The sequence below is a fragment of the Plecotus auritus genome (assembly GCF_963455305.1).
Source record: "Plecotus auritus genome assembly, chromosome: 8".
Lineage (NCBI taxonomy): Eukaryota > Metazoa > Chordata > Mammalia > Chiroptera > Vespertilionidae > Plecotus > Plecotus auritus.
In genome coordinates, this window is record NC_137782.1 from 131543979 (window position 1) to 131568263 (window position 24285).

The 24285-nt window shown below is 42.3% G+C and overlaps 2 protein-coding genes and 1 pseudogene across 4 annotated transcripts; 2 read left to right on the forward strand and 1 right to left on the reverse strand.

Moving 5' to 3' along the window:
* The first annotated feature begins 11958 nt into the window (after positions 1 to 11958).
* On the forward strand, positions 11959 to 16502 carry FAM136A (family with sequence similarity 136 member A). The gene is made up of 3 exons (XM_080684309.1): positions 11959 to 12125; positions 13001 to 13141; positions 15086 to 16502. The coding sequence occupies exons 1-3, from the start codon at positions 12039 to 12041 to the stop codon at positions 15272 to 15274; spliced, it is 417 nt and encodes a 138-aa protein (XP_080540435.1). The 5' UTR covers positions 11959 to 12038; the 3' UTR covers positions 15275 to 16502.
* A 1609-nt stretch (positions 16503 to 18111) lies between these two features.
* Positions 18112 to 24247, forward strand: SNRPG (small nuclear ribonucleoprotein polypeptide G). Of its 2 annotated transcripts, none has more exons than XM_080684311.1 (4): positions 18112 to 18242; positions 19087 to 19109; positions 19865 to 19989; positions 22574 to 22622. In XM_080684311.1, exons 1-4 carry the CDS (start codon positions 18211 to 18213, stop codon positions 22577 to 22579), a joined length of 186 nt encoding a protein of 61 aa, XP_080540437.1. In that variant the 5' UTR covers positions 18112 to 18210; the 3' UTR covers positions 22580 to 22622. The 2 variants fall into 2 exon arrangements, with proteins under 2 accessions (XP_080540437.1, XP_080540436.1); XM_080684310.1 differs by lacking the exon at positions 22574 to 22622 and adding an exon at positions 23876 to 24247 and having other exon boundaries at positions 18117 to 18242.
* LOC308256218 (high mobility group protein B1-like) lies at positions 22400 to 23245 on the reverse strand (annotated as a pseudogene). The gene has a single exon. The product of its transcript is annotated as a high mobility group protein B1-like (transcript).
* Positions 24248 to 24285: the final 38 nt, after the last annotated feature.

A 24285-nucleotide genomic window follows, 5' to 3' on the forward strand; every position in this document is an offset into this window, starting at 1 on the left:
CCACCACCATTGTATAAATGTTCCATTCTCCTCTCGTTTTCACATGCAATTTGTTTTATCTTGCTATCTAACAAGTTGAACAGTGACATAAGGGACAGTGATTTTATTTTTTATTTCTTAAATTTTTAGTGAAGCTGGATATTATTTCACACAAAGTGCGACAAACTGGGTAACTTAAAACAACAGAAATGTATTGTCTCAGTTCTGGAGGCCAGAAATCCAAAGTCAAGGTTTCAGTAGGGCCTGGACTGTGCATGCCCCCTAAGGTTCTAGGGAATGTATTAGCTGCTCTGGCCATCTAACTCCTCTTGTATATTCATCACCATATCACTCAGGGTTTTTTACACCTTGACTCAACTTCTTTCTGTTCCTCTTCCCCAAACTTTTCCACTGTGCCCACCAGAACTTGTTCTGTGTATAATAAATCCCCCTATACTGGCAACCTTTCTGCTAAATGTTTCCTTCATTTCCTTGCCTTAACTGATATCTAGATTTCTCCCCTTGGGTCTCTTCTTCTAAAATATTTTTAAATTCTATCATTCAAAGTACTTTTTCCTTGTTTCTTATGCTTTCCCTTTTATTTATGTATTCATCAGTGAGCTTCATTTTTATTTGTCTAGGATCCCATTGTCTCATCTTTCTTTTTTCCATTTTCTAGAAACCACATTTTTCTAACTTTATCTAAAGAACCATGCAGATGTTATCTGAAACCTTCTTTTGTTTTCTGCCATAAATCTTTTTTTTTAATGTATTTTATTGATATTTTACAGAGAGGAAGGGAGAGGGATAGAGAGTTAGAAACATCGATGAGAGAGAAACATTGATCAGCTGCCTCCTGCACACCCCCTACTGGGGATGTGCCCACAACCAAGGTACATGCCCTTGACCGGAATCGAACCTGGGACCCTTCAGTCCGCAGGCCGACGCTCTATCCACTGAGCCAAACCGGTTTTGGCCATAAATCTTTTTTAAAGGCCCTTTTTTCCTCCCCTTATTCTGTGTTATAGTCTCTTTCTTGCAGGGCACTGAATTTTTTTATATATCTCCTGGGTTGGGGGAAGGAGGGTCCGTCCGTTTACTCATTTCTAAACTGTAAGGATTTTATCCAAGTCTGGTATTTTTCCTAGAAACTGGGTGCATAGGTTCTTCTTACTAGTAGATCCCCTCACTCTCCATTACTAGGCACAATCTCTTGTACCTCAGGTCGAAGGATGTAATGCCCTTTCAGTGATCCAGGTATCCAAAGGAACCAAGGCCACGGGGAATCATGAAAGAGGAATTCTTTCTTTGCAACTGTTTGCAACATTCTTAATGAGGTTGTTGTACTATGTGACACCTGGTAGCTCTCAGCCCTGCTTAACATCTATAACAAATCTTGCAAATTCCACTGTGGCTGCTGCTACAGACAGACTATGGACAGACAGCTCCCTGGCAAACCCACCAGTCTTCCCTTCCCCTCCACCTCTCACATTCAGCCCAATTTTACCAGGCCAATACCTTGTGTATCTATAAAGAACTTTGCTGACACTCTAAATGACTCACTCCCCAAAAACCACTAACGGCTTGCTGCCTTATTACAGCCTCCTAAGTCTCAATGCCCGATTGCCACCACTGCCTTGAACCCCACTGATCCACAGGGACCACAGGACCCCTGTCAAGAGTCATGAAAGCCTGGTGGTTAAGTGTGTGACCTTCAGAGCCAGTTAACCTGGATGTGAATCCTGGCTTTGCTACTTGCAAACACATGACCTTGCATAACGTACTTAACTTCCTATTTCCTGGTCTGTAAAGTGGGAATAAAAAATAGTGCTTACCCCATAGAATTAGAATAAGGATTAAATGAGCAGATACTTGCAAAGTACCTAGAATATGTCTGGCATGTAGTAGGTGTTTTGTGAATAAATAAATCAAACTCTCCCCAACACCAGACGGATTTCCTCTATGCCCCAGATTGATCGTGGGGCCCATAGGCTTTGCCATTTATTTTTCTCTTAGTTTTTGTTTTGTTCCTGAACAAAAACTAAGAGAAAAATGAACACTTCCAGGAGCAAGAGTTCAGGAATCTCATTTGAGATCACCAAATGTTTAACAGGACAAAAAAGTTCTTACCATTGTATATCTTCAAAAATATAGATAAAACTCCTTGTCCTCTAAAAAGTTTGAATAGGGCTCTGGCGAGTGCTGCTCAGTAGTTAGAGTGCAGCCCCACAACCACCACCACTACACCAAAGGGTTGTGGGTTTGATTTCCGGTCGAGGGGCATGTCCCTGGGTTACAGGTTCATCCCCAGCCCAGACACAGGGTGCATGCAGGAGACAACCAATCAATGTGTGTCTCTCACATCAATGTTTCTCTCTCTTTTTCCTCTCTCTCTCTCTTTCTCTTCCCCACCCCTCCTACCCTTTCACTCTCTGAAAATCAATGGAAAAAATATCCTTAGGTGAGGATTAACAACAACAAAAGTTCGAATAGGGCCAACTAGGTTCTATTTTTACCATGCTCTTTCCTCCCAAGCAACCTTCCCAGGCTTCTTCCTGACACCACACAAGCTGAGAAATGGAGGACTGTTGTCACAGTCCCCAGAAAATTCAACCACTTAGTTTCCAAAGGGAAAAAACTGACTGGGGGGAGAAGTAACAGCCCTGCAGCTCCTTCTATCAGAACAGTTCTGAGACTGAACATACAAATGGACAATGGCCAGGACTATACGTGAAAAACAGAACTCTGACCCACAACCTGCAGTAACCTGTCCCAGGAAAACCAACCCACTCATCTACAATAAACCCAGGAAAACCAGCCTTCTATAAGTCAGGCTTGCAGGAAGCCAAATTGCTGTCTCTAATGGACAATCCAGGAAGCTAAACAATAACTTCCGTAACAAGTAGCCCCAAATGGCCAAGAATTTAATTAGTAACTGACAACTTCCATAATTTTTATTCCTACTTCAAACTTAGGACTAACCAGAGAAAGCCAAATATGCACCCTTAATCAATCACATAGGGTTGCCCCATTTTTTATTTATTACTATTTTAATCCTCACCCAAGGATGTGTTTTTTATTGATTTTAGAGAGAGGTAGAGAGAGAGAGAAAGAAATATTAATTGGTTGCCTCCTGTATGAGCCCCAACCGGCAACCTTTTCAGTGTAATGGGACAATGCTCCAACCTACTGAGCCCACACAGCCAGGGCAGCATGCCCACTTTTACTTAGGCCTATAGTTCCGATTGCCCAACAGCCTCCAATCAGGACAGACCTGAAGCCTCTCCCTTTTTTCCACTATAAATCTTCCTCACTCCTCCCCTGTCTATTGAGTCTCTGCCCAAATGCAAGTGATGGTGGCTGACGCCTTACTATATCAAGTTCAGAATAAATAGCCTTTACTTTCTCATTCACTTGGTCTTCATTTATTTCCAACTGGATGGACCACTCCATATGAATATCTACACCCCAGTTATAGGGAACCCAAGTGCCATCAGGATATGGCAGCTCCAGTGGAGTAGTAATGGGGGCCAAAAAGGTATGGGAAATCCAGTGCTGAAATACACTCAAGGCTCATGTACACAACAACATGTCTGTACTCCAGGCAACTCTTTGGATACCTACTGGCTAGTTCCTTCCCTTTCTCTTACCCACCACACATCTCCCATACACAGCCACCCTTTTGTGATTGTCCCTTTTGTGTAATACCTTGTCTCCTTCACGTCTGCCTGTCAAATACATTTTAGCTGTATTATTCCTGAGTACAAATATTGGAGAAACTTAGCCTTGGCCACACCCTGTGCTCACTCCTGTTAGGGATGCACAGTTCTACTCTGGGTAGCTTGAGGTCCTCTCAGGCTAGCACAGGTGAGCAAGGGTATTTGATCTCCATTTCTTGCCCCTTCATTAAGAATGTGCTCACCAGGCCCCTGCTAAGTAACTCTCCATGCTTCCATCAGGGAGGAGAGAAAGTCACCCTAATTATCTTTCCCATTATTGCCAACATTGCTTCAAGTCAGGAGAGGAAATGCGCCCCACTCCTTGTGCTGTTCAGATGGAGCCACCCTGCAAGTCTACTAAGAGTGGTCCTCCCTCCTGACCTTGGGTTCTTGACAAGGAGCCACAGGCTGCAGCTGGAGGCCTCCCCTCAGCACTGATCTCCTAAATGACAACTCCCCCTCCACTTCCCCTACTGCTCACTATATTAGGTTGATTTCAGGACACAAGTAGGCATGCAAATCTTGTTTTTTAAAGTTGAAGGCAACCTTTTCATTTCTCTAGGATTAAGTGACTCACAGTGATGAGAGTCAGGTGAGGAAAGAGCTGCTTGTGCTTGCCCTGTCCGATCTGAGATGTCTAGACTTTGTGTGAAGTGCCACGGACATTCTACTATCACCAAGAGAAACCACGTTGAGCCAACTAGCATCACTCTTCTTGTTGACCTGTGATAAACTCGGGTATATTTATAATATTTGCACTGCATGGTGTTTACAATATATAAAGTATTCGGTGTTTTTAGTAGAAGTCAGTCTTTGTGACTCCCTGCTTCCCCTCTTAAAACTTCTCTCTAATCCCTGGTTTTCTCAGGAGCCCAGCATCCTCATTCTGTCCTCTAACTGCCCACTATTTGCACCACTTATCCTCTCATCCCCACCGCCTCTACCCAGTCTCCAGAAAGCCTCAGAATGGATCTTTCCTCCACTCTTATCCTTCAAAATTTGGAGATCAGGTGTTTTCCAGTTACTAAGAGACTCTCAGTCTCTTTGGTAAAGGGTGTCATAGGGAGAAAAGTTAATGCGAACCATAGAAATGCTCTAATCAAATCCTGCTAATTTTACAGTTAAAGAAACTGAGTCCTAGGAAAGAAAGGCCTAAAGTGAGAACAGATCCAAGGTTCCCCAAATGTATGAGAAACAGAGCCCTCTGGGTTAAGAACATGTATGATAGGCCTCTCTTCTGCTAGGCTGAACTAGACACCATCCCACAAAAAGTCTTCCTTATGGGGGCTCCTCAGCACTGCTCCCAAAGCCTGGTTCACAGCAGGCTTCACAAGTTGTTGTTGTTATTATTATTATTATTATTATTATTATTACTACTACTACTACTACTACTACTATTGCTATCACTGTTGTTTTCACTATAACAACCAAAGTAATAAGACTGGGAGAGAGGGAAAGACAGGATTCCCAACAACAATAATAACTATTTACCTCAGACCTCAGAGACACTAACTCGTGGCCTGTCACCACACCCCTGAGAGTTCATAGCAATTACGTAAGGGAGAAGGAAGGAAGAGAAAGGGGAAGAGGCTCTGCCAGTGGTTGTCAAAGGTAGGCTGAAAACAAGAAGAGTTTGATGCTCAGCCCAAGATTGACTCTGTAGACCTGTGTTTAACAGAACCTAGATCTGTGACCTATATAATACTTCAGCACAGGACTTCCTAAACTTTTGACCATTATCAACAGTAAGAAATGTGATTTTACACATGTCCATATAGAGAGAATGGGAAAAGGGCTTTTACAAAACATCCTCAACCCTTACCATGTGCCATGCATTCTGATGTTTTCTCTTTCATTCTATTCTATTCTGTTTTGTTCTTTAAAGTGCTGGTTGCAATCCCCTGAATGTATTTCACTGCACACTAATGAGTATGGCCCACATTTGGAAAACCATCTTCAGAGGGAATATGAAAGAGCAGTCTTAAAGGAGAAGGGCTGCATAAGATTCTCTAAAAAAGCAGGAAGAAATTTGGTTACAGATAAAAGTACAAGAAAATTTGTGACATTAAGATATAATAGCAAAACTGATGAACAAAAAGATAGTTACAGAGGCAGTAAAGCATCAAACAGACTGTCTAATTACAGCGGTATGGTTAGGGAGAGGTGGGGGAAATAAGAGATCAACTGAAGGACTTGTATGCATGCATATAAGAGTAACCAACGGATGCAAAACATTGGGGGGTGAGGGCATGTATGGGAGTGGGGTGGGGGGGGCAATTATCAACAGCACAACGATTGAAATTTCTTTTGAGAGCCAATTTTTTTAAACTTAAACTTCTTCTAACGCCACTTCTTCAAAATAGACTCGCCCAGGCCGTGGTATTTTGTGGAAGAGCCACACTCAAGCGGCCAAAGAGCCGCATGTGGCTCGCGAGCCACGGTTTGCCGACCACTGTTCTAGATTAAGAGAGACCCAAGAGATATGACAACTAAATATAACATGTGATCCTTAATTGCATTCTGGCTGGAGAAAAAAAAAAAAAACAACAACCACAGAGTACTTGGAAGGACAATAAGGGAGATTTGAATGTGACCTCACACTACTGGGTCATGTTCAGGATCTTGGTGTGATGATGCTATTGTGTCATGTAAGATAAGACTCTTGTTCTTGGAGGTACATATTGAAGTATTTAGGGGGGAAGAGTCATAACATTTGAAATTTACTTCCAGTGGATCAGAAAAGAGAATATGTATATAGAAAGAGAAAGAAAATGTAAAGGAATATTAACAATTAGTAAATCTAGGAGAAACTATATTGGCAGATGTTCATAATAAGTTTGAAATTTTTCAAAATACAATGTTAGGGGAGAGTGAAAAATATAGATTTTAATAAAAAAATTTATTCTATTTAAACTGTAACTTTGCAATGAACATTAAAATGGTGTTTTGTAAATATTTCTTAAAAGATATAATAGCAGTGAATCCACCCACTTACCATGCACACACACAGACACACACACACACACACAACCTCACCACCAGGTGCTGTGAGAAATGCTTCCGTTGATAAAAGCCATTTCTATAATGTTAGACTAGTGAGACAAGTAACAGTAGGGTAGAATGTGTGCGTTTTAGAGTCTACCAGATCTCATTTGAGTACCATTCCCACTGTGTTTTATCTGTGTCACCTTTAGACAATTTACTTGACCTCTAAAACTGCTTCCTGGACAAGGTAGAATTTAACCTGAGCCCAGTGATCCTGGAAAACAGTGAAGATTAAGAAGTCCCCCCACCTTTTGTGTTCCAGAAGGCCTACTGCAAGGAACCACCCTTCCCCTAAGACTTCTATAAGATTCATACATGCCTTCCTTATTCACTTATGACAAGGCCAGACACAGAGCTTCCAAATTCGCATTCTTCCCCTTATAAATGATCGACTGAACTGCTTGTCCCTATTGATCAATCAATTGAACAAGATGTTATTAACCAAACTTTTTTGTGAAGCTTTTTTTCTTTCTCCAGGTCCCTGAACTTTGGCCCACCTTCAGCCTAAGCCAGCACTCAGCTCCCCCAAAGCGTCCCTCCCAGAAAATAGGCTGCTCAAGGTAAAACAATCTGATCTACACCTGATTCACCATCCTTTCATCCCTCTTCCCCACACCTGGTTTTTATTAGCTTTGTTTACTGCTCTATAAAAAAAAAAAAATTCTTGTCCTAGTTGGTTTGGCTCAGTGGATAGAGCATCGGCCCAAGGACTAAAGGATCCCAGGTTTGATTCCAGTCAAGGGCACTTACCTTGGTTGCAGGCTCTGTCCTGGTCACCCTGGTCAGGCACGTGCATGAGACAAGTAATGGATGTGTCTGTCTCACATCGCTGTTTCTCTGTGTTTCTCCCCCTCCCTTCCACTCTCTCTAAAAATCAATGGAAAAATAACTTCGGGTGAGGATTAACTAAAAAAAAAATCTTCTTGCCTAACTCTCCAGAGGTTTGCAGATTTTTTGGTTGCAGTAATCCCCTCCACCTTTAAAGTAGTCCCCCTTCCCCTATTGAAATAACCATTTTTAATTAAAGTTTCTTCTTACTAAGTCTGGATTTGATTTTTATTGTTTACTGCTCTATATAAATATAAAATAAAGCAAATGTTTTATGATTATAAATATCCTACCATTATGTAAATACTAGAGGCCTGGTGCACGGATTCCTGCACCAGTGCGGTCCCTCGGCCCGGCCTGCAGGGATCGGGCCAAAACCCACAGTCCAACATCCCCCGAGGGGTCCCAGAGTGTGAGAGGGAGCTCTGCAAAGTTGCTGTCGCTCAGCAGCTCCAGCCTTGAGCATCTGCCCCTGGTGGTCAGTGTGCGACATAGCTACTGGTTGGTCAGCCGGTCACTTAGGCTTTTATATATATAGATCTCTCGAATCTATTCACATCTTGCCAGCCTGCTGTTAAACCCTAGATAAGATCACCATTATAATGAGCTTCCTAAAATTACATTAAACTCTGATTCCACCTAATTCCCAGTTGGTTTCCAAAGCCAACTGCAATTGGAATCATTTTTCATTAATACTACAAAACCATAGCCCTGGCCATTGTGGCTCCGTTGGTTGAGCGTTATCCCATGTACCAAAAGGTCGCCCATTTGATTCCTGCTCAGGGCGCACAGGCTGAGGGATCAATCCCCAGTAGGGGGCATGCAGGAGGCAGATGATCAATGTTTCTCCCTCTCACTCTAAAAAATCAATAAAAACATATATTTGAAAAAAGAACCATTCATTTCATATACACAAACTAACAAGGCTGCATTACTCACGGGATTTTAGATTCATTTCAGTGTGGTTAACTGGGGTCCTACAATTAGGACGTGGAGAAATTCAGTGTGACATTAGGAATAAGGGGGGAAAGTGCAGAGTGTCAGATTGTGCTATAAAGAAGAAAGAAACACCTCTCGGTGAAATATGGAGACATGAGTATAAACATTAAGTAAGTCATGACAGAGGTTTCTACTTCTAAAGTCTGGAGTCAGTTTATTCAGGTTGGAAGTCTAGCTCCACCAATTCATGCTTCTATCAGGCATCCTCAAACTAAGGCTGGCTGGCCACATGCAGCCCGCCGAGAACATTTATCCGGCCCGCCGGGTGCCGCTGCCTGTCCTGCTTAGCAGCCGACTCGTCCCGGGCCCGCAGTGCGCATAGGAATATGTTCATAGTTTATTTTTAAACTATAGTCCGGCCCTCCAACGGTCTGAGGGACAGTGAACTGGCCCCCTGTTTAAAAAGTTTGAGGACCCCTGTAACCTTTGGCAGATGGCTTCCGTTCCCTAGGCCTCACTTTTCTTTCTGAGTGGGAGAAAAGTGGATAACAAAGTACTCACCTCCTAAGATGGTTGCGGGAATTAAATGAGATAATCCATGTAAAGCACTTAAAACAGTGCCTGGCACATTGCAGTAATTGCTGGCATGACCCTGATTCCAGTGGCTGCTGGAGACAGCTCTAGTTTGGTTTGAACTGGAAAGGACGCCTCAAACCCGGAGCAGCTGCGGCCAGGGAGTTTTACCAGCACTTAGGCTAGAGCGAGCCTGTGCTTGAAGAAAGCAGCTTTCTTTTTTTTAACCTTTTTTTTCCCAATCAGTTTGCATTCAATATTATTTTGTATTAGTTTTAGGTGTACAGCATGGTGGTTAGTGTTCCCCTGATATATCCAGGGCCCACCTGGCACCATACATAGTTATTAGCATATTATTGACTATATTTTCTATGCTGTACTTTTCGTCCCCATGACTATTTTGAAACTACCAATCTGTACTTCTCAATCCCTTTACCTTTTTCAACCAGTCTCTCAACCCCCACCCCTCTGGCAACCATCAGTCTGTTCTCTTGTATCTATGAGTCGGTTTCTGTTTCCTTTGTTTGTTTATAGTATTCGTTAGACTCCACAAATAAGTGAAATTGTATGATATTTGTCTTTCTCTGACTGACTTATTTCACTTACCATAATACCCTCTAGGAGGTCCATCCAGAAAGCAGCTTTCTTTTTTCTTTTTTTTAATATGGAACGCTTCACGAATTTGCGTGTCATCCTTGCGCAGGGGCCATGCTAATCTTCTCTGTATCGTTCCAATTTTAGTATATGTGCTGCCAAAGCGAGCACTGAAAAGTAGCTTTCTTGAAAGGACGTGGGTTGACCCAAGCCTCCCCCTATCCTTACACCAGAGTTCTCCTGCCATCTAGTGCCCAATGGCAGCAAAGGCCTAACTTCCAATGTCAGGGCCCCTTTCCTTGTGTCCCCCTACTCAGCAGTCTCCTTTTCTACTCCAGGATCCAAGTCAGCTTTGGTGTCCCCAAAGCTTCAAGCTATTTCACATTCTGTTTTGTTCACAGCAGTTCCCTGTGCCTGGCATGGCATTCTCTTCACATCTTGTGTGCCAGGCAAACAGCTCTAAGAAAATTTTCCTGAGGCACCTGAACCCCTCACCTCCTTCTTGCCAGCCTGGACCATCCCCTAGAGCACATCTCTTCCATTGCCTTTGTCTGCCCCCTTTGCCTTCACTGATGCTCCCCTGTGGACCCTTACCCCTACCTAGCACAGTGCCTGGCATCTAGCAAGGGCCCAATATGTGTTGAATAAGTGGAATGCATAGGATAGGGAAGTTGGAGGTGGAACGAGGGGCATTCCAGAGAGAACTGTTCCAGGAGCTCAGAAACAGCTTGCTGTTGCTGGTATGTAAATGTTCCGTCATCAATTGAATATCTGTAGCCTCTGCATTGCCTTTGAAGCTAATAATCTATATATATAAAAGGCTAATATGTTAAGTGTCCCTCCTACTGTCTGACCAGTTGCTATGACACACACTGACCACCAGGGGGCAGGAGCTGCCAAGCTGCAGTGACTTGGCAGAAGCAATTCTCAGGTGACACACCCCGAAACCAGAGAGAAGGGAGCCTGATTCCCTGCAAGGCCGCGCGATTCCACCTTGGGTCATGGGTTATGCTGTTGCTGGGTCACCGTTGGCCCAGAATCTGGTTTATTGCACACTTGCATTTGCATTCCACACCCTGTACATAGCAACTTTGCAGAGTGCCCTCTCACACCCCAGGACCCCTCCGGGGATGTCAGAGAGCCAGTTTTGGCCCGATCCCCACAGGCCAGGCAGAGGGACCCCACTTGCCAGAGGGACCCTGCTCACTCTACAGGCACCAGGGAGGGACTGCGGGAGGTTGGCTCCAGGGAGGTTGGCTCCAGGGCACGTCCAGCCCTTCTCGCCCAGTCCCGCCCCACTGGCCACCTTCTAATTAATTTCCTTTCAGTGTGCACAAATCCATGCACTGAGTCACTAGTGTTTTATAGATGCATAAACATACATCTACCAACAATCTAACAATTCCACTTCGAGATATTTACCCAACAGTAATGGAAATCTATGTCTACAAAAGACTTACTCAAGAATGTTCAGTCACTGCTTTATTCGTAACGGCTAATAACTGGAAAAGACCCAAATGTCAACAGGGGAATGGAAAAATAAATTGTGCTATGTCCATTTAATGGGCTACCATTCCGCAATGAACAGGAATCAATGACGGGGCTGGATCTCAAAAGCTTATGCTAGGTGAAGTTAGACAGAAAAAAAGAGTACATATGGGGTAGGCAAAAGTAGGATTACAGTTATGAGAGTTTATTCTTGTATTATTATGTATTAATTATTGTGTTACTTTCCATACCAAACAACTATAAACCTACTCTTGCCCACCCTATATATAAAATTTCAGAAAGGGAAAATGTAACCTTTTAGCGACAGAAAGCAGATCAATTGTTACCTGGGGTAAGGGAGTGAGGGAATAAGGGGAGAAAGGGCAGAGACTGGGAAAGAGCAGGTTTGTTAAAAATCATCAAGCTGTACACCTAAGATCTAAGCATTTTTCTGTACGTTAATTGTACGTATTGAACATGTGTTGAGAGTTGGAAGAGAAGGAAGGAAGAGAAGGGAGGGGAGAAAGAAAGGCAGTCGCGGTGCCCGGTGCAGGATCAAGTGAATGAGCCATCGGTTCCCGGAGGCGACTAGGGCGGGGTGCTCACTGCACACGCCGGGAGCCGGCGAGGAAAGGGGAGCGCGCGGGGAAGGGGAAGCGCGCGGGGAAGGAGGGAGCGCGCGGGGATGAGGGAGCGCGCGGGGGCGGCGGGGGGAGGGAAGCGCACGGCGTGCAGTTGCTCCTCTCGGCCGCCAGGCGGCGGCGTGGGCAGGGAAGGACGGCCGTGGTGACCCGGGAAGCGGCGGCGAGGGGGCGGGTCCGGGCGCGGAGTCCATGTGGGTGCCGGCGCTGCGCGGTGTAGCGCGGGGTCGCCATGGCGGACGTGCAGCAGCTTCGGGTGCAGGAGGCGGTGGACACCATGGTGAAGAGTCTGGAGAGAGAGAATATCCGGAAGATGCAGGTAGCGGGCTGGAGCCGATTCGAGGGAAACCCGGCTGTGCGGTCCTACATGCCCGGCCCCTTCCCGCGACTCCCGGCCCCTTCCCGCAGCCGCCCCCCTCCCCGCAGAACCCAGTCGGGGCGCCCCCGGAAGCAGGCCTTGCCCTCGAGCAGAAACTCTAGCACTTCGGCCGAGTGAATGAAATTTGTGCGTCCTCGCCAGGCTCATGGCCGTTTATCACCCCGACCTGCACGGGGGTGAAGGGGGTCCCAGACCAGGGTTAGAGAGCCCCGGGTGTGAGGTGTTGCCCCGCCACCTTCCCCTCTTGCCCGGCCCCTTCTGCACGTGCGCTGCCCGAGGCTGAAAGAGCACAGCCAAGGTGAAAGACCGGAAGGCGAGCGTGCTCGGCCTCCTCAGTGGCCAGGTCATGCCCAGGTCTCCGCGCCACAGGCCGTTGGTTTATATGTTGTTCTGCTTTGATCCCCTGATGCTTTGTGGTGTTTGTCCTGCCTCCCTGAAAGGATTGTGAGTTTCCCTTGTCATTAATTAATGGATGGGTTACCCCCTGGTAGAACTTAGATTACTAGGTTGCTGGCCTCTGAACTCTGGGGTATAGGCACCTGGTTTTCAGAATTTGACTTCATCTGACCCACCGCCACCTCCGTGTCCACCAACCCTGGAGGCAACAATTGCCGCTGAGATAGGAGAAAGAAGGCTATGAAACACTCTGCGAGGCACTGAGGATAATTTTTCCATTTGTGGTCTTAACGTCCTGATGGCTAGTCTAAGGAAAGGTGCAAATATATAGACCCTCCCCCTAATCCCTGTTGCATTTAATTGGTCATCTCTGTCCCTGGGGCTTTCCTACCTGACCTCTCTCTGCCCTCCCTTCCCAGGGCCTCATGTTCCGGTGCAGCGCTGGCTGTTGTGAGGACAGCCAGGCGTCCATGCAGCAGGTGCACCAGTGCATTGAGCGCTGCCACGCACCTCTGGCTCAAGCCCAGGCCCTGGTTACCAGCGAGTTGGAGAAGTTCCAGGTGAGCAATATCCCAGACAGAGGACTCTAGTCCTGGATGTTGCTCTTTTGCAGATGACAAGTATTTGTTACAGAACTCTTGTCTGTAGTGTCTTGGTTCTGTTAACATTGGTGACAGTGCTATGGTCAACCAGTCTTCACAGAGTTTGAAATTTTGGACATAATACTGGAGATTGAGCGCTGTATTTCCCATAGAAACAATGAGTTACCGAGGGAGTTTGTAACCAAGGGCCCTATGCTTTTTTTTTTCTGTAGTTACCAAATATAATATGTATGTGTGCTGTATAGTACAAATCTTTCTAAGACATATATTCATTCATTCATATAATAGCAGAATCCCCAGGAAGGTGGAATACACTTGTCTTAAAGCGTACAGATTAGAGCAAGATCCTACCATCATTTTGTGGATTTACACGTTCTGGGTGTAGCCCCTACTTGCTACACACAGAAGGTAGCCCCCATGTCACTAAAGAGCAGTCATTTATATAAAGCATTATTATTGTTGACTCCCTGCCTCACAACCCCCTCTGAGGTCACTAGGAGTCCCCCAAATCCCTGTCTGGAGCAAAGGGTAGCCACAACTTCATTTTACTCCCTTCCTCTGAGTATATTTTTCTGGAACTTGGGGGAAGCAGGGCCCGTTTCTATTCAGTTCTTCATAGACTGGGATTCTGTTCACATGGATAAATTATATCTAATGTGATACATTTTTATATTCTGCTACATAAAATTCTTTAAAATTTCTGATAGGAATAATGTCTTCAAAATCATGAAACTCCAAAAGATTTTTGTGTTTATTTTGACACCTAATTTTATAAATAGGGTCTTTGACATTTTGACACCTGAATTGCTGTATAACATTTCAGCCCTCTCCAATCAGACTTACTCTTCTACTGTGCCAGAACTGCTCTTGCCACTCCTCTCCACTGGGCTAAATCCAGTGGTCATTTCTCATTCCTCATCTCACTCAACCTATCTGCATCATTTACACAGTGGATCACTTTGGCCCTCCTTGAAACACTTTATTTAGTTGGCTACCAGGACACCTCACTTTCCTGATTTTCTACCTCTCTCCTTAGCCATCCTTTTATGACCTCCTTTGCTGGCTTTTCCCTTTTCCAGCCTCTGAACATTGAAGTCCCCAGGGCTGTTCTTGAACCTTTTTTCTATCTAGTTCTCTGGTCTCATGGTTACAATTATCATCTATATGCTGACAACTACATATCTTTAGTCCAACTTCATCTCCAAATTCATATATCCAACCGTTTCCTCAACATCTCCACTTATTTATTTTGTTGGTTTATCTACCCTTAGTTGTATATAAGCTCTTTAAGGGCAAGAACTTTATCTGTTTTATTCATTGCTGTATCCCCCATTAGGAGAGTACCTGACACATAGAAGACAGTTAATAAGTAATTGTTGAGTATTTTTCTTTAGCAAGGACAGACATTAAATAATCAAGATGTTTGTCAGTCTTGAAATGGAAAAAAACTGGTACTAAAGTAATTGAGTAAGTGGTCTCTAGTTACTTCTCACTTCCTGGGAGGGGCTTCTGTACAATGTATTCTGTCACTCACCTGCTTTCTAGTAATGCTTTGTCTGGGCCCTTCTGGTACCACCCTCTGTTTCAGTCAGGATAATCTTGGTTAATTTCACTATAGGGTCTCTTTAATTCATCAAGATCATACATGTCAAGCCAAAACACAGCAGGTCTTCAAACAATGTCATTTGTTATAACATTGATAAGAAACCAAAGGAACTTGACTCCTGTATATAAATTAGCCTATGGTAAATTTGGTATCCTTATACATCATTTTGCCACAGTTCCATGACAACATTAAGTAAGGACTTAACTGTATGTAGCACAAGGCCAGGCACGTGATAAGCACTCGGTAAATAGAGGCCAACTTCTGAGCCTTCTCTGTTCTCTTCCTTCTTGCCACAGGACCGCCTGGCCCGGTGCACCATGCATTGCAACGACAAAGCCAAAGACTCAATAGATGCAGGGAATAAAGAGCGTCAGGTGAAGCAGCAGCTGGAGAGTTGTGTGACCAAGTGTGTGGATGACCATATGAACCTCATTCCAACGATGACCAAGAAGATGAAGGAGTCTCTCTCATCCATTCAGAAATAGAAGTCTTTGCCATTCATTGGCCATGGAGGCTGAGGGCAGGAATCTATTTAAAATGAAGAATGCGAATTTTGGTCTTTTAAGCAGTTTAGGGATGAAGAAATTAAGGATGGAAGCAAGTTTAAGGCATATGTCACTTGCCTCTGGACACCGGTTCTTTTATGTTTTAATCCTAGAAAGTGAAATGGAAAAAAAACTGGTGCTAAAGTTTGGGTCAGAGAGTTTTTGAGAGCCTAAATTTTATGTGGCAAATGCTTATCCTGGCCGCAGGCATTTCCCTCAAACCAAGCCAGAGCCCTCTGAGGTACCAACAAGCTGACAGGGTCCTCTAACCTGCCAGTGGTCTAGTGGAAGATGAGGAGAGGTGTTTCTGTTTGTTGCCAACCTCCTGTTTACCGGAAGCATTACCACACCATTTTCCATAAGCTGTGAAACAAAATCCATGAGGTCATTAATTTAGAAGTGCAAAAACGGTTTCTGAGTATTTGTTTGGTTTGGTTTGGTTTTATATACAAGGGCATAAAGTTCATTTAAGATGGGGAGTTGGGAGAGGTAGTTTGGATAAGAACTTGAGAAGGTTCCTTTGGATATCCGTTTCTGTCCTAGATATGGATATGCATTTTAATGCTCTCACATTACACCTTTCAGCTCAGAAACCCTACAAAAACATGAGAGGCAGTGTCACACTGGATATGGAAGCAGACCTTCCTTCTCACTGGCTGCTGTGATGGGTCCTAAGCCTGTCTACAGCAGAAAGACAGGACAATCTTGCCATGGTACTCTACCTTGAAGGGAAAGAAGTTTTGATTGTGCTGTATACCAATATCCCAGAATACACAGTGAGAGAGGAACTGTTGGTGCTTCATTAAGAGTTATGAGGTACTGGATTTGGGAAAAACCTGGTTTTCAGGAATGAAACCTGAATTCAGTATTGCTTACTTCGCCCACTCAAATAACAGCCCTAACAAGACAATCTTTTGGCAACAGGAAGGTCAGGGGAGAAAAAAGAGGGGCAGCCCCCCATTACCAAATACCACTTTTGCCGGGCCCTTTGCAACAAAGTGTTGCTACCCCAGCTCTGGAACATTACTGTTTTTGATAAGGAGCTTGACTTTTTACCAACTTATTACTTGAAATGATAAAATAGCTTGTCTGTTTGCTGTTTCAAGACTGTGATATATTTTCCTAGTGGTCTGGTTTTAAAAAATAAATAAGGTTTAATTTTCCTCTACTATTGTGTTTTTTTATATCTGGGCAGTGAATATATAATTTTTTAAGAATGCTTTTCCTTGTAATGTGTGAAATAAGTTATGAAAGTTATGTGTTATGGTTTGTATGCAGGACCTGGTCATACGTAAATGGGAAAATTTTCAAGGGCAGACTAGGGCACTTTTACTTGAAGTCCATTAATATATTAGTAAAAAGATAGAAACTATAAAACTAAAAAAAAAAAAAAAAAAAAAGATCTGCTAGTATGTCAGGTATCTAGTTTCAACTAAACACTAACAGCAGGGGGTAGAAAAGATACTGTTATGACCCCTCTAGAGAATATGCAATGTCTAGGATTTTGAGTACTAAGAGAATACAAAATATATTAGTTTAACTAAGTCTTTACTATCATTGGCATTTCAATACAGGGGTGGGCAAAAGTAGGTTTATAGTTCATATGGAAAATACAATAATTAATAAATAATAATATAAGAATAAAGACTGTTTTGTGTACTCACAACTATACATCTATTTTTGCCCACCCCTGTAGAGCCTTTCCTGAATATTAAGAATGAATTCAATTTTAGAGAACCAGCTGGTACTTAGAATCACCAAGGCTTTTCTATTTTGGTCCAAGTCTTCTCTAATACCTATTGTATTTTATTCATTAATGTGGATTCCCCTATTTTGGGTAACTTAACTGAGAACAAGTCAGAGACTACTTTTTACACTTATGTTTTTGGCTTGAAAGTCAATACCTCAGCGAGTTTGAGTTTGTGTGTTGTGCTTAATGTTTTATGTATGGGATCAAGGTACATTTTACATTTAAGTGGGGATCTGTAGGCAGTGTTACAAGAATAGCAAAACCATCCAATCGGGAATCTGCTTCCGGGCTCTGGACTCAAATTATTGGAAACTGAGGCATGTCACCCTACTCTTTGGTAAAGAGTTCACTAAATGCGATGTTAAAGAAACCCTAGGCTTCGCAAGCCAATGTGCTGTGGGAATACATTCCAAAGAATTATCAGGGGCCCATGTATCTAGAGCTTATTTTCATTTGCTATATATTAATAAGATAAACGATACGATCCACTAAAATTAGAGATTAACCCATGTGGTTTATTTTTTTTTAATTGTTTGAAGTATTACAAATAGTAGTACATATGTCTCCTTTTTTTTTTCCTTCCCCATTGACCTTCCCCCGGCCTCCCCTTCCCCGCAGTACATGCCTTTGCCTGCCCCCTCCCCCCAGTGTTTTTTATCCATTGGTTATGCTTATATGCATGCGTACAAGTCCTTCGGTTGATCTCTTACAGCCCCCCCTCCCCGCAACCTCCTCTGCCTTCCCACTGTAGTTTGACAGTCTTTTCAATGCTGCTTTGCCTCTGTATCTATTTTTTCCCCATTTCATTCCTTTAAAAAATCTTGCCACTGCAGACTAGTGTGGTTTAAAAGAGTCGGGACATATACCTCAATCTTACAGAATAGCAAACGAAATCATGGACTTCGCGAGGCCACACCCTTCTGCTCTGGCCAATCGCTGGCGACGCAACCGGAAGCTCGGGACGCTCAGGCTTCCCCTTAGTATCGCGAGGTGAAATGTGAAAGTTGCCGGCAATCGATTGGCTAACGGATCGGTGACATCAGACGCAAGACGCCGGGCCTACCGCGGGAGCGCCAGAGCGGCCACGAATTTCGTTTGGAAGTATCTTTGAGCTCGCTTGGACACCATGAGCAAAGCTCACCCTCCCGAGTTAAAAAAGTAAGTATCTGCGGGGGCCGCGGGTGATTGGAAGCTTCTTTGTATGCCCCTCCATTTCCCGTCAGTGCACCTGGCGTACGCATTCGGGTCCTAGGCTGCCCAGGTCCCAGCCAGGGTCCCACGCTTCCGGGCCTGAAACCGCGCAGAAATCGCATTTTTGCTTGGTCGGCATGGTTACCCAAGGCAGCTTAGGCCCCCGAATTTCCCCGATTTGACCTAGTTGAAGTCCCGGCCCCATGTCTCCCCCACGCTCTCCCTCGTTACTTGAAGATCTCGAACCCTTTGTTAACCATCCTGTACTAGATCCGGTATAGTACTCTGCTGAGATGGGATTTTCTTATTTCAATTGTTTAAATCTTCAAAATATGAAATTATTTTGCTAAACTATAATTATGTATTGAAGAATAAAGCTTAATATTAAATGAAACACCACTTATTGTCTCAAATATAGCTATTGGATTGGATGTGGTTTGATTACATCTTCTAATTTCTTCAAAATTTTCTTTGGTTTTGGAAATAACAAAAATAAAATCTTTTATTCTATTACGGCTATAAAATCCAGCCATTGAAAATTAGGTCAGTATTGAACGACGAAAATGTTTTTGTAATTCACATCAGTATAAAGACTCAATTTAATGTACATTAATTTATTATAAACCTATTCCATCTTATTATCTTGCCCAGTCCCAAAATACATTACTTTGTATAAGTACTAACTAGGGTAGCCCATTACCCACTCATCCTTTACAGAAGTACAGGATTTTTACTATTTTAAATTTACTTATTCCTATTGTGTAAATATAATTTTAGCAGTTATATAATCTTTATCTCTTTGCTTTTTCAGATTTATGGACAAGAAGTTATCATGTAAGTTTTCTTTTTTGTTTTTAATTATTCAGTTGCTCTTTACAAATGTCTTGGCAGTATACAGTGTTTGGAGCAACTTTTTAAAGATTCAAAGCACACAGCCTCTTATGAATGAAGAAGCAGGTCTAGCAAAATTCTAACTAGACAGTTTTATTTGCCTAATTTTTGCAATTTAATAAATTACACAGTACTTCAGACTTTTCAAAAGTTCATATAAGCCCTCCCTCACTCTCACAAAATTAACAGGATTTTCTATTTTGTGATATTTGAAAATTTATCTTTTTTTTTTTTTTTTTTAAACAAAGGACATAGACAAGAACTAAAGATCTGAATAATTCTACAGGATTCTTGTAAGTTTAAACGTGGGAGTAAATGTAAAATGTTTAGCCCAGTGCTTAGCATATAGTAAGGATAGTGGATTGCACATCTCATACCTGAGTTTTACTCCACCTAATTTTTTTTTTATACCACCTAATTTTTTTAATTTTTTTTTATTTTCTGTTTTTAGGAGAGGGAAAGAGAGAGAGAAATATCAATGATGAGAGAGAATCGTTGATCTGCTGCCTCCTGCACAGTGGGGAGCAAGCCCGAAACCTGGCACACCACACATCCTGACCCAGAATCAAACCATGACCTCCAGGTTCATAGGTGGACTCAATCACTGCGCCACATTGGCTGGGCTCCACCTAATTTTTAATGAATACTTAATAGTTAATCGCCAGTTTTATTAAAACTTCATTTTCCTTTTTTTATAGTGAAATTAAATGGTGGCAGACATGTCCAAGGAATATTACGGGGATTTGATCCCTTTATGAATCTTGTGATAGATGAATGTGTGGAGATGGCAACTGGTGGGCAACAGAACAATATTGGAATGGTGGTAAGTAAAGATGTGACATTTCTCTTAAGAGACTTACTTTTCACTTGGAATAAGCATCGATTTCCCTCTATCAAAATCTTGAACTAAACTGAATTTTGGCAAATTATAGGCAACATTAGACTTTCCATCTTCCTTTGAGTTTAACACTTGGCAATCATTCAACTGTGATTAATATCCCAGCTACCTTTAAGTTAGATTTGCATCTTACGTAGAACCCTCTGAGGTCCTTGGGCTTGAAATAGCTGTTGGAAGTCTTTTTTTTTAGCTTTATTCTATAATAGAAACCCATAGTCAATCTTTATGAGAGAGCAATAGGTCTGCATCTTAATTGCACCTTAGAATCAAATTAGTTTGGGATGTAGCTTAGAGGGGTTTGTTTTTTGTATGTTTTGTTTTGTAAGTTCTGCAGATGATTTGAATGTAAAGTGAAGATTAACCACTGGTACAGAGCATTTACAATCACTTGGGTTTTCAAAAAAAAAAAAAAAAAAAAAACTAGATTCTACCCCAAAATAATTGAAGCTATTCCTAGTGGTGCTTTTTGTTTTGTTTTGTTAAAATATTAATGTGTAGTAAAGGTTAATATGCTTATGACCTGGCCTGCATGTTTCAGTGGTTGAGCATCGATCAAGGAACCAAAGAACACTGGTTGGATTCCTGGTTGGGTACATGCCTGGGTTGCAGGCTCTATCCTCAGTAGGGGGCATGCAGGAGGCAGCCGATTGATGATTTTTCTCTCATTGGTGTTCTATCTCTCTATGCTTCTCCCTTCCTCTCTCTAAAAAATAGATAAATATAGAAATAAAAAATCTATGAATTCTCAGATAATCTTGTAAAAATACAGATCCTAACTCATAAGATGGGGGCGTGGAACCTGAGATTTTGCATTTTTCACAAGTGCCCATTTGATGCATATCTGCTAGTCCGCAGATCACACTTTTATTTTTAATTGAGTATATAATTAACCTGGATTTCTAGTTTATCACACCCAAATTTAAAAGTAGTCAAGGTAAGCCCTGGCCGGGTAGCTCAGTTAAGAGTGTCGTCCCAATATGTCAAGGTTGGGTTCAATTTTTGATGTTTCTCAGCAAGACCCAGACTTTGAATCCCTCTCTTTGCCCAGCACAGGACAATATACCCACTAAGTGGTAAGTCCAAGTTTCTTGGGAAAGTTGAATCAAAAAGGACAACTTAGCCCTAACCGGTTTGGCTCAGTGGATGGAGCGTCGGCCTGCGGACTCAAGGGTCCCATGTTCGATTCCGGTCAAGGGCATGTACCTTGGTTGCGGGCATATCCCCAGTGGGAGGTGTGCAGGAGGCAGCTGGTCGATGTTTCTCTCTCATCGATGTTTCTAACTCTCTATCCCTTTCCCTCTCTGTAAAAAATCAATTTAAAAAAAAAAATGAACTGTTTTGCATGCTCACAACTATAAACCTACTTTTGCCAAACCCTATATTCACAGAACCCTTGCCTTGGAATTTGACTTATTTTTCTATCGTTCTTGAACTCAGTTACCAGCCATTTCATCTGTGTTCTCCTAAGTATCTGGCTTGTCTTCATTTATGGAATGGCTATGTCGGGCACTATGCTAGTCCTAGGGCCTTTTCTGTATACCTTCTCTTCTTGCCTCTAAACTCTCTCCCCATTCTCTTATACAGTTAACACTTGAACAACATGGGTTTAAACTTTGCAGGTCCACATATACATCAGTTTTTTTCAGTAGGTACACAGTGTCCCTGGGTTTCACATCCACAGATTGAACCAACTGTGGATTGAAAATACTGTTTTTCATTGTTGGGAATCCATAGATGTGGAGAGCCAACTGTATGCTTTATTATATAAGGGACTTGAGCATTTGTCGATTTTGGTATCTGCAGGGTGTCCTGGAAACAATCCCCTTCAAGGTACGATTGGGGAGTCAAAAGCTATACACAGGTTTTCAACTGTGAGGGCATTCGGCCCCCTAAGTCCAGTATTGTTCAAAGGTTGTCAATGCTGTTGCCAGAACTGGTCATTCCAACTGAAATTTTTACTAGCACATTGTTGGTTTCTTGGTCCCCTCCAAACACTTTTTTTTTTTTTTTTTTAGTAAAAAAATTTGTATTTACTTAGAAGCATTCAGAATGTCAACAAAACAGCTGCAACTTTTTTTGCAATTACAGAGTGGTATTCAGTTAACAGATCAACAATTATTTTGTATAAGTTGCATCAGAGACAACTGAAGATGAAAAAACTACCATCCCCATATATAACTAATTTGTGCTGTGCACCAACAAGAACCTGCTTTAAATTTCCATGCCAATTTACAACCCCCAGACTATACCAGGCAAGGTTAGTGGCTATTGAAAATACCACCAGGACAGGGCTATCTAAAGACACATTCGGTAGTGTGTTAACTATACAAAAAAAGACACTGTACAGTTTAAAAACAAATCTTAACACAGCCTTACATTTCAATTTTTTTCTTTAAAAGGAGTGAGTTGTGTGCAGGGGGGTTAAATGCTTTATAGACAAGGAAAGAAAACTGTTAGAACCAACTTATTTCTCATCTTCCTCTTCCTTCTTTTTCTTGCTTTTTTTCAGCCTTGACAACTCCCTTTTTGGCAGCATCAGGCTTTCCTTTAGCTTGGTATGCAGCAATATCCTTTTCATATTTCTCCTTCAGCTTAGCAGCCTTCTTTTCATAAGGCTGCTTGTCATCTGCAGCAGTGTTATTCCACATCTCTCCCAGCTTCTTTGCCACGTCACCACTGGATAGGCCGGGATGCTCTCCTTTTGATTTTTGGGCGATACTCGGAACAAAACAAGAAAAAGGCCAAAGGAGGCCTCTTGGGTGCATTGGGATCCTTGAATTTCTTTTTTGTTTCCCCTTTAGGGGGAATATAAGTTTTCATTTCTCTCTCATAACGAGCCTTGTCCGCCTTTGCCATGTCTTCAAATTTTCCTTTCTCCTTAGCAGACATGGTCTTCCACCTCTCTGAGCACTTCTTAGAAAACTCTGAGAAGTTGACTGAAGCATCTGGGTTCTTCTTCTTGTGTTCCTCCCGGCAAGTTTGCACAGAGAAAGCATAGGATAACATTTTGCCTCTCGGCTTCTTAGGATCTCCTTTGCCCATGTTTAATTACCTTCCCTCAGCGACCACACAGTCACCCAGGGCCCGGCCGGCTCGCACTTGCCCCGGCACTGTCTCTATGGAGCTCAATGTACTGCAATGGCTGTCTCCAAACACTTTTAAGATTGGTGTTTGAGGCCTTCTAAGATAGGGTGCAAACTATCTTTGTTTCCACTTCCCTTAATAATCTTTTACTGCCAATTAGATTCTTTCCTTATCCCCCAGATAAGATATAGAAATTCCTATTTTCTTATAAAAAATGTACCCAATTTTCAAAACTCAGTTAAAATGCCATTTCATAGAGCCTGCTTCCCACAACTTTCATTCTGGTTTGTTTCCTACTTGATCTTCACCCAAAACTAACATGCATATTCTATTGCACTTATTTTCCCATTAATTTATGGATCCCTTAGGGGCAGTGATGGGTATGTTATTTGTGCCCTGCTTATTTGTTACTGTTTATTTCAAATATATTTTCATTACTACATTTTGAAAAGCAAGTCCATCAGGAGGTGAAATGAGTCATTGCAGACTTGATATCTCAAAGGGGTCGTTGTTAGCCTTTGATCTAGATAATGTGCATCTCATTAAAAAGTGCTTATATGACTTCACAAGTGATTAAAAGACAAGTTAATTGGTATTCCTGTGGCTTGAAAAAAAGCCTCAAATTGACATTTAATACTGCAAAACCATTAATGATTTGGTGAAATTCTTTAATCATGGTATGTCTGTTAAATGACTTGTGGTCTTTTTAAATTTACTTTTCTCTTAGGTAATACGAGGAAATAGTATCATCATGTTAGAAGCCTTGGAACGAGTATAAAGAATGGCTGTAGTTACCAGAGAAATCAACTGCTTCCACATGTCCCCTCTCCACAGCACCTGTTTTGCTACAATATAAAAATAGAGTCCTGTCCATTTTCACATTAAACTTTTGTTAAATAAACTTTTGTATTGATCAAAAAATGCTTTCTCAGATGTTCTGAACTTAAAAATTAGAGTATTAGCTCTTTCTTATATGAACTATACCTGACTTTTTTTCCAAAGGTTTTTATGCATTAATATAGAAGGATGCCTTTTTCCCATCTTTTAACATTGAATAGAGATAAAAGAACCTGCAAACCGAGTAGGTTTCTTCTGAAACATTAATTGTAATTTTCAAAATTCTTGTAGTAACTTTGA

What these genes read in the sequence shown, in the direction of transcription:
- FAM136A (XM_080684309.1), top strand. Translation starts at nt 12,039, where the DNA reads ATGGCGGACGTGCAGCAGCTTCGGGTGCAGGAGGCGGTGGACACCATG. An exon ending in AGAATATCCGGAAGATGCAG is followed by an intron (nt 12,126 to 13,000) that starts GTAGCGGGCTGG and finishes CTCCCTTCCCAG; the next exon opens with GGCCTCATGTTCCGGTGCAG. An exon ending in GCGAGTTGGAGAAGTTCCAG is followed by an intron (nt 13,142 to 15,085) that starts GTGAGCAATATC and finishes TTCTTGCCACAG; the next exon opens with GACCGCCTGGCCCGGTGCAC.
- SNRPG (XM_080684310.1), top strand. Translation starts at nt 18,211, where the DNA reads ATGAGCAAAGCTCACCCTCCCGAGTTAAAAAA. An exon ending in CACCCTCCCGAGTTAAAAAA is followed by an intron (nt 18,243 to 19,086) that starts GTAAGTATCTGC and finishes TTGCTTTTTCAG; the next exon opens with ATTTATGGACAAGAAGTTAT. An exon ending in AGAACAATATTGGAATGGTG is followed by an intron (nt 19,990 to 23,875) that starts GTAAGTAAAGAT and finishes CTTTTCTCTTAG; the next exon opens with GTAATACGAGGAAATAGTAT.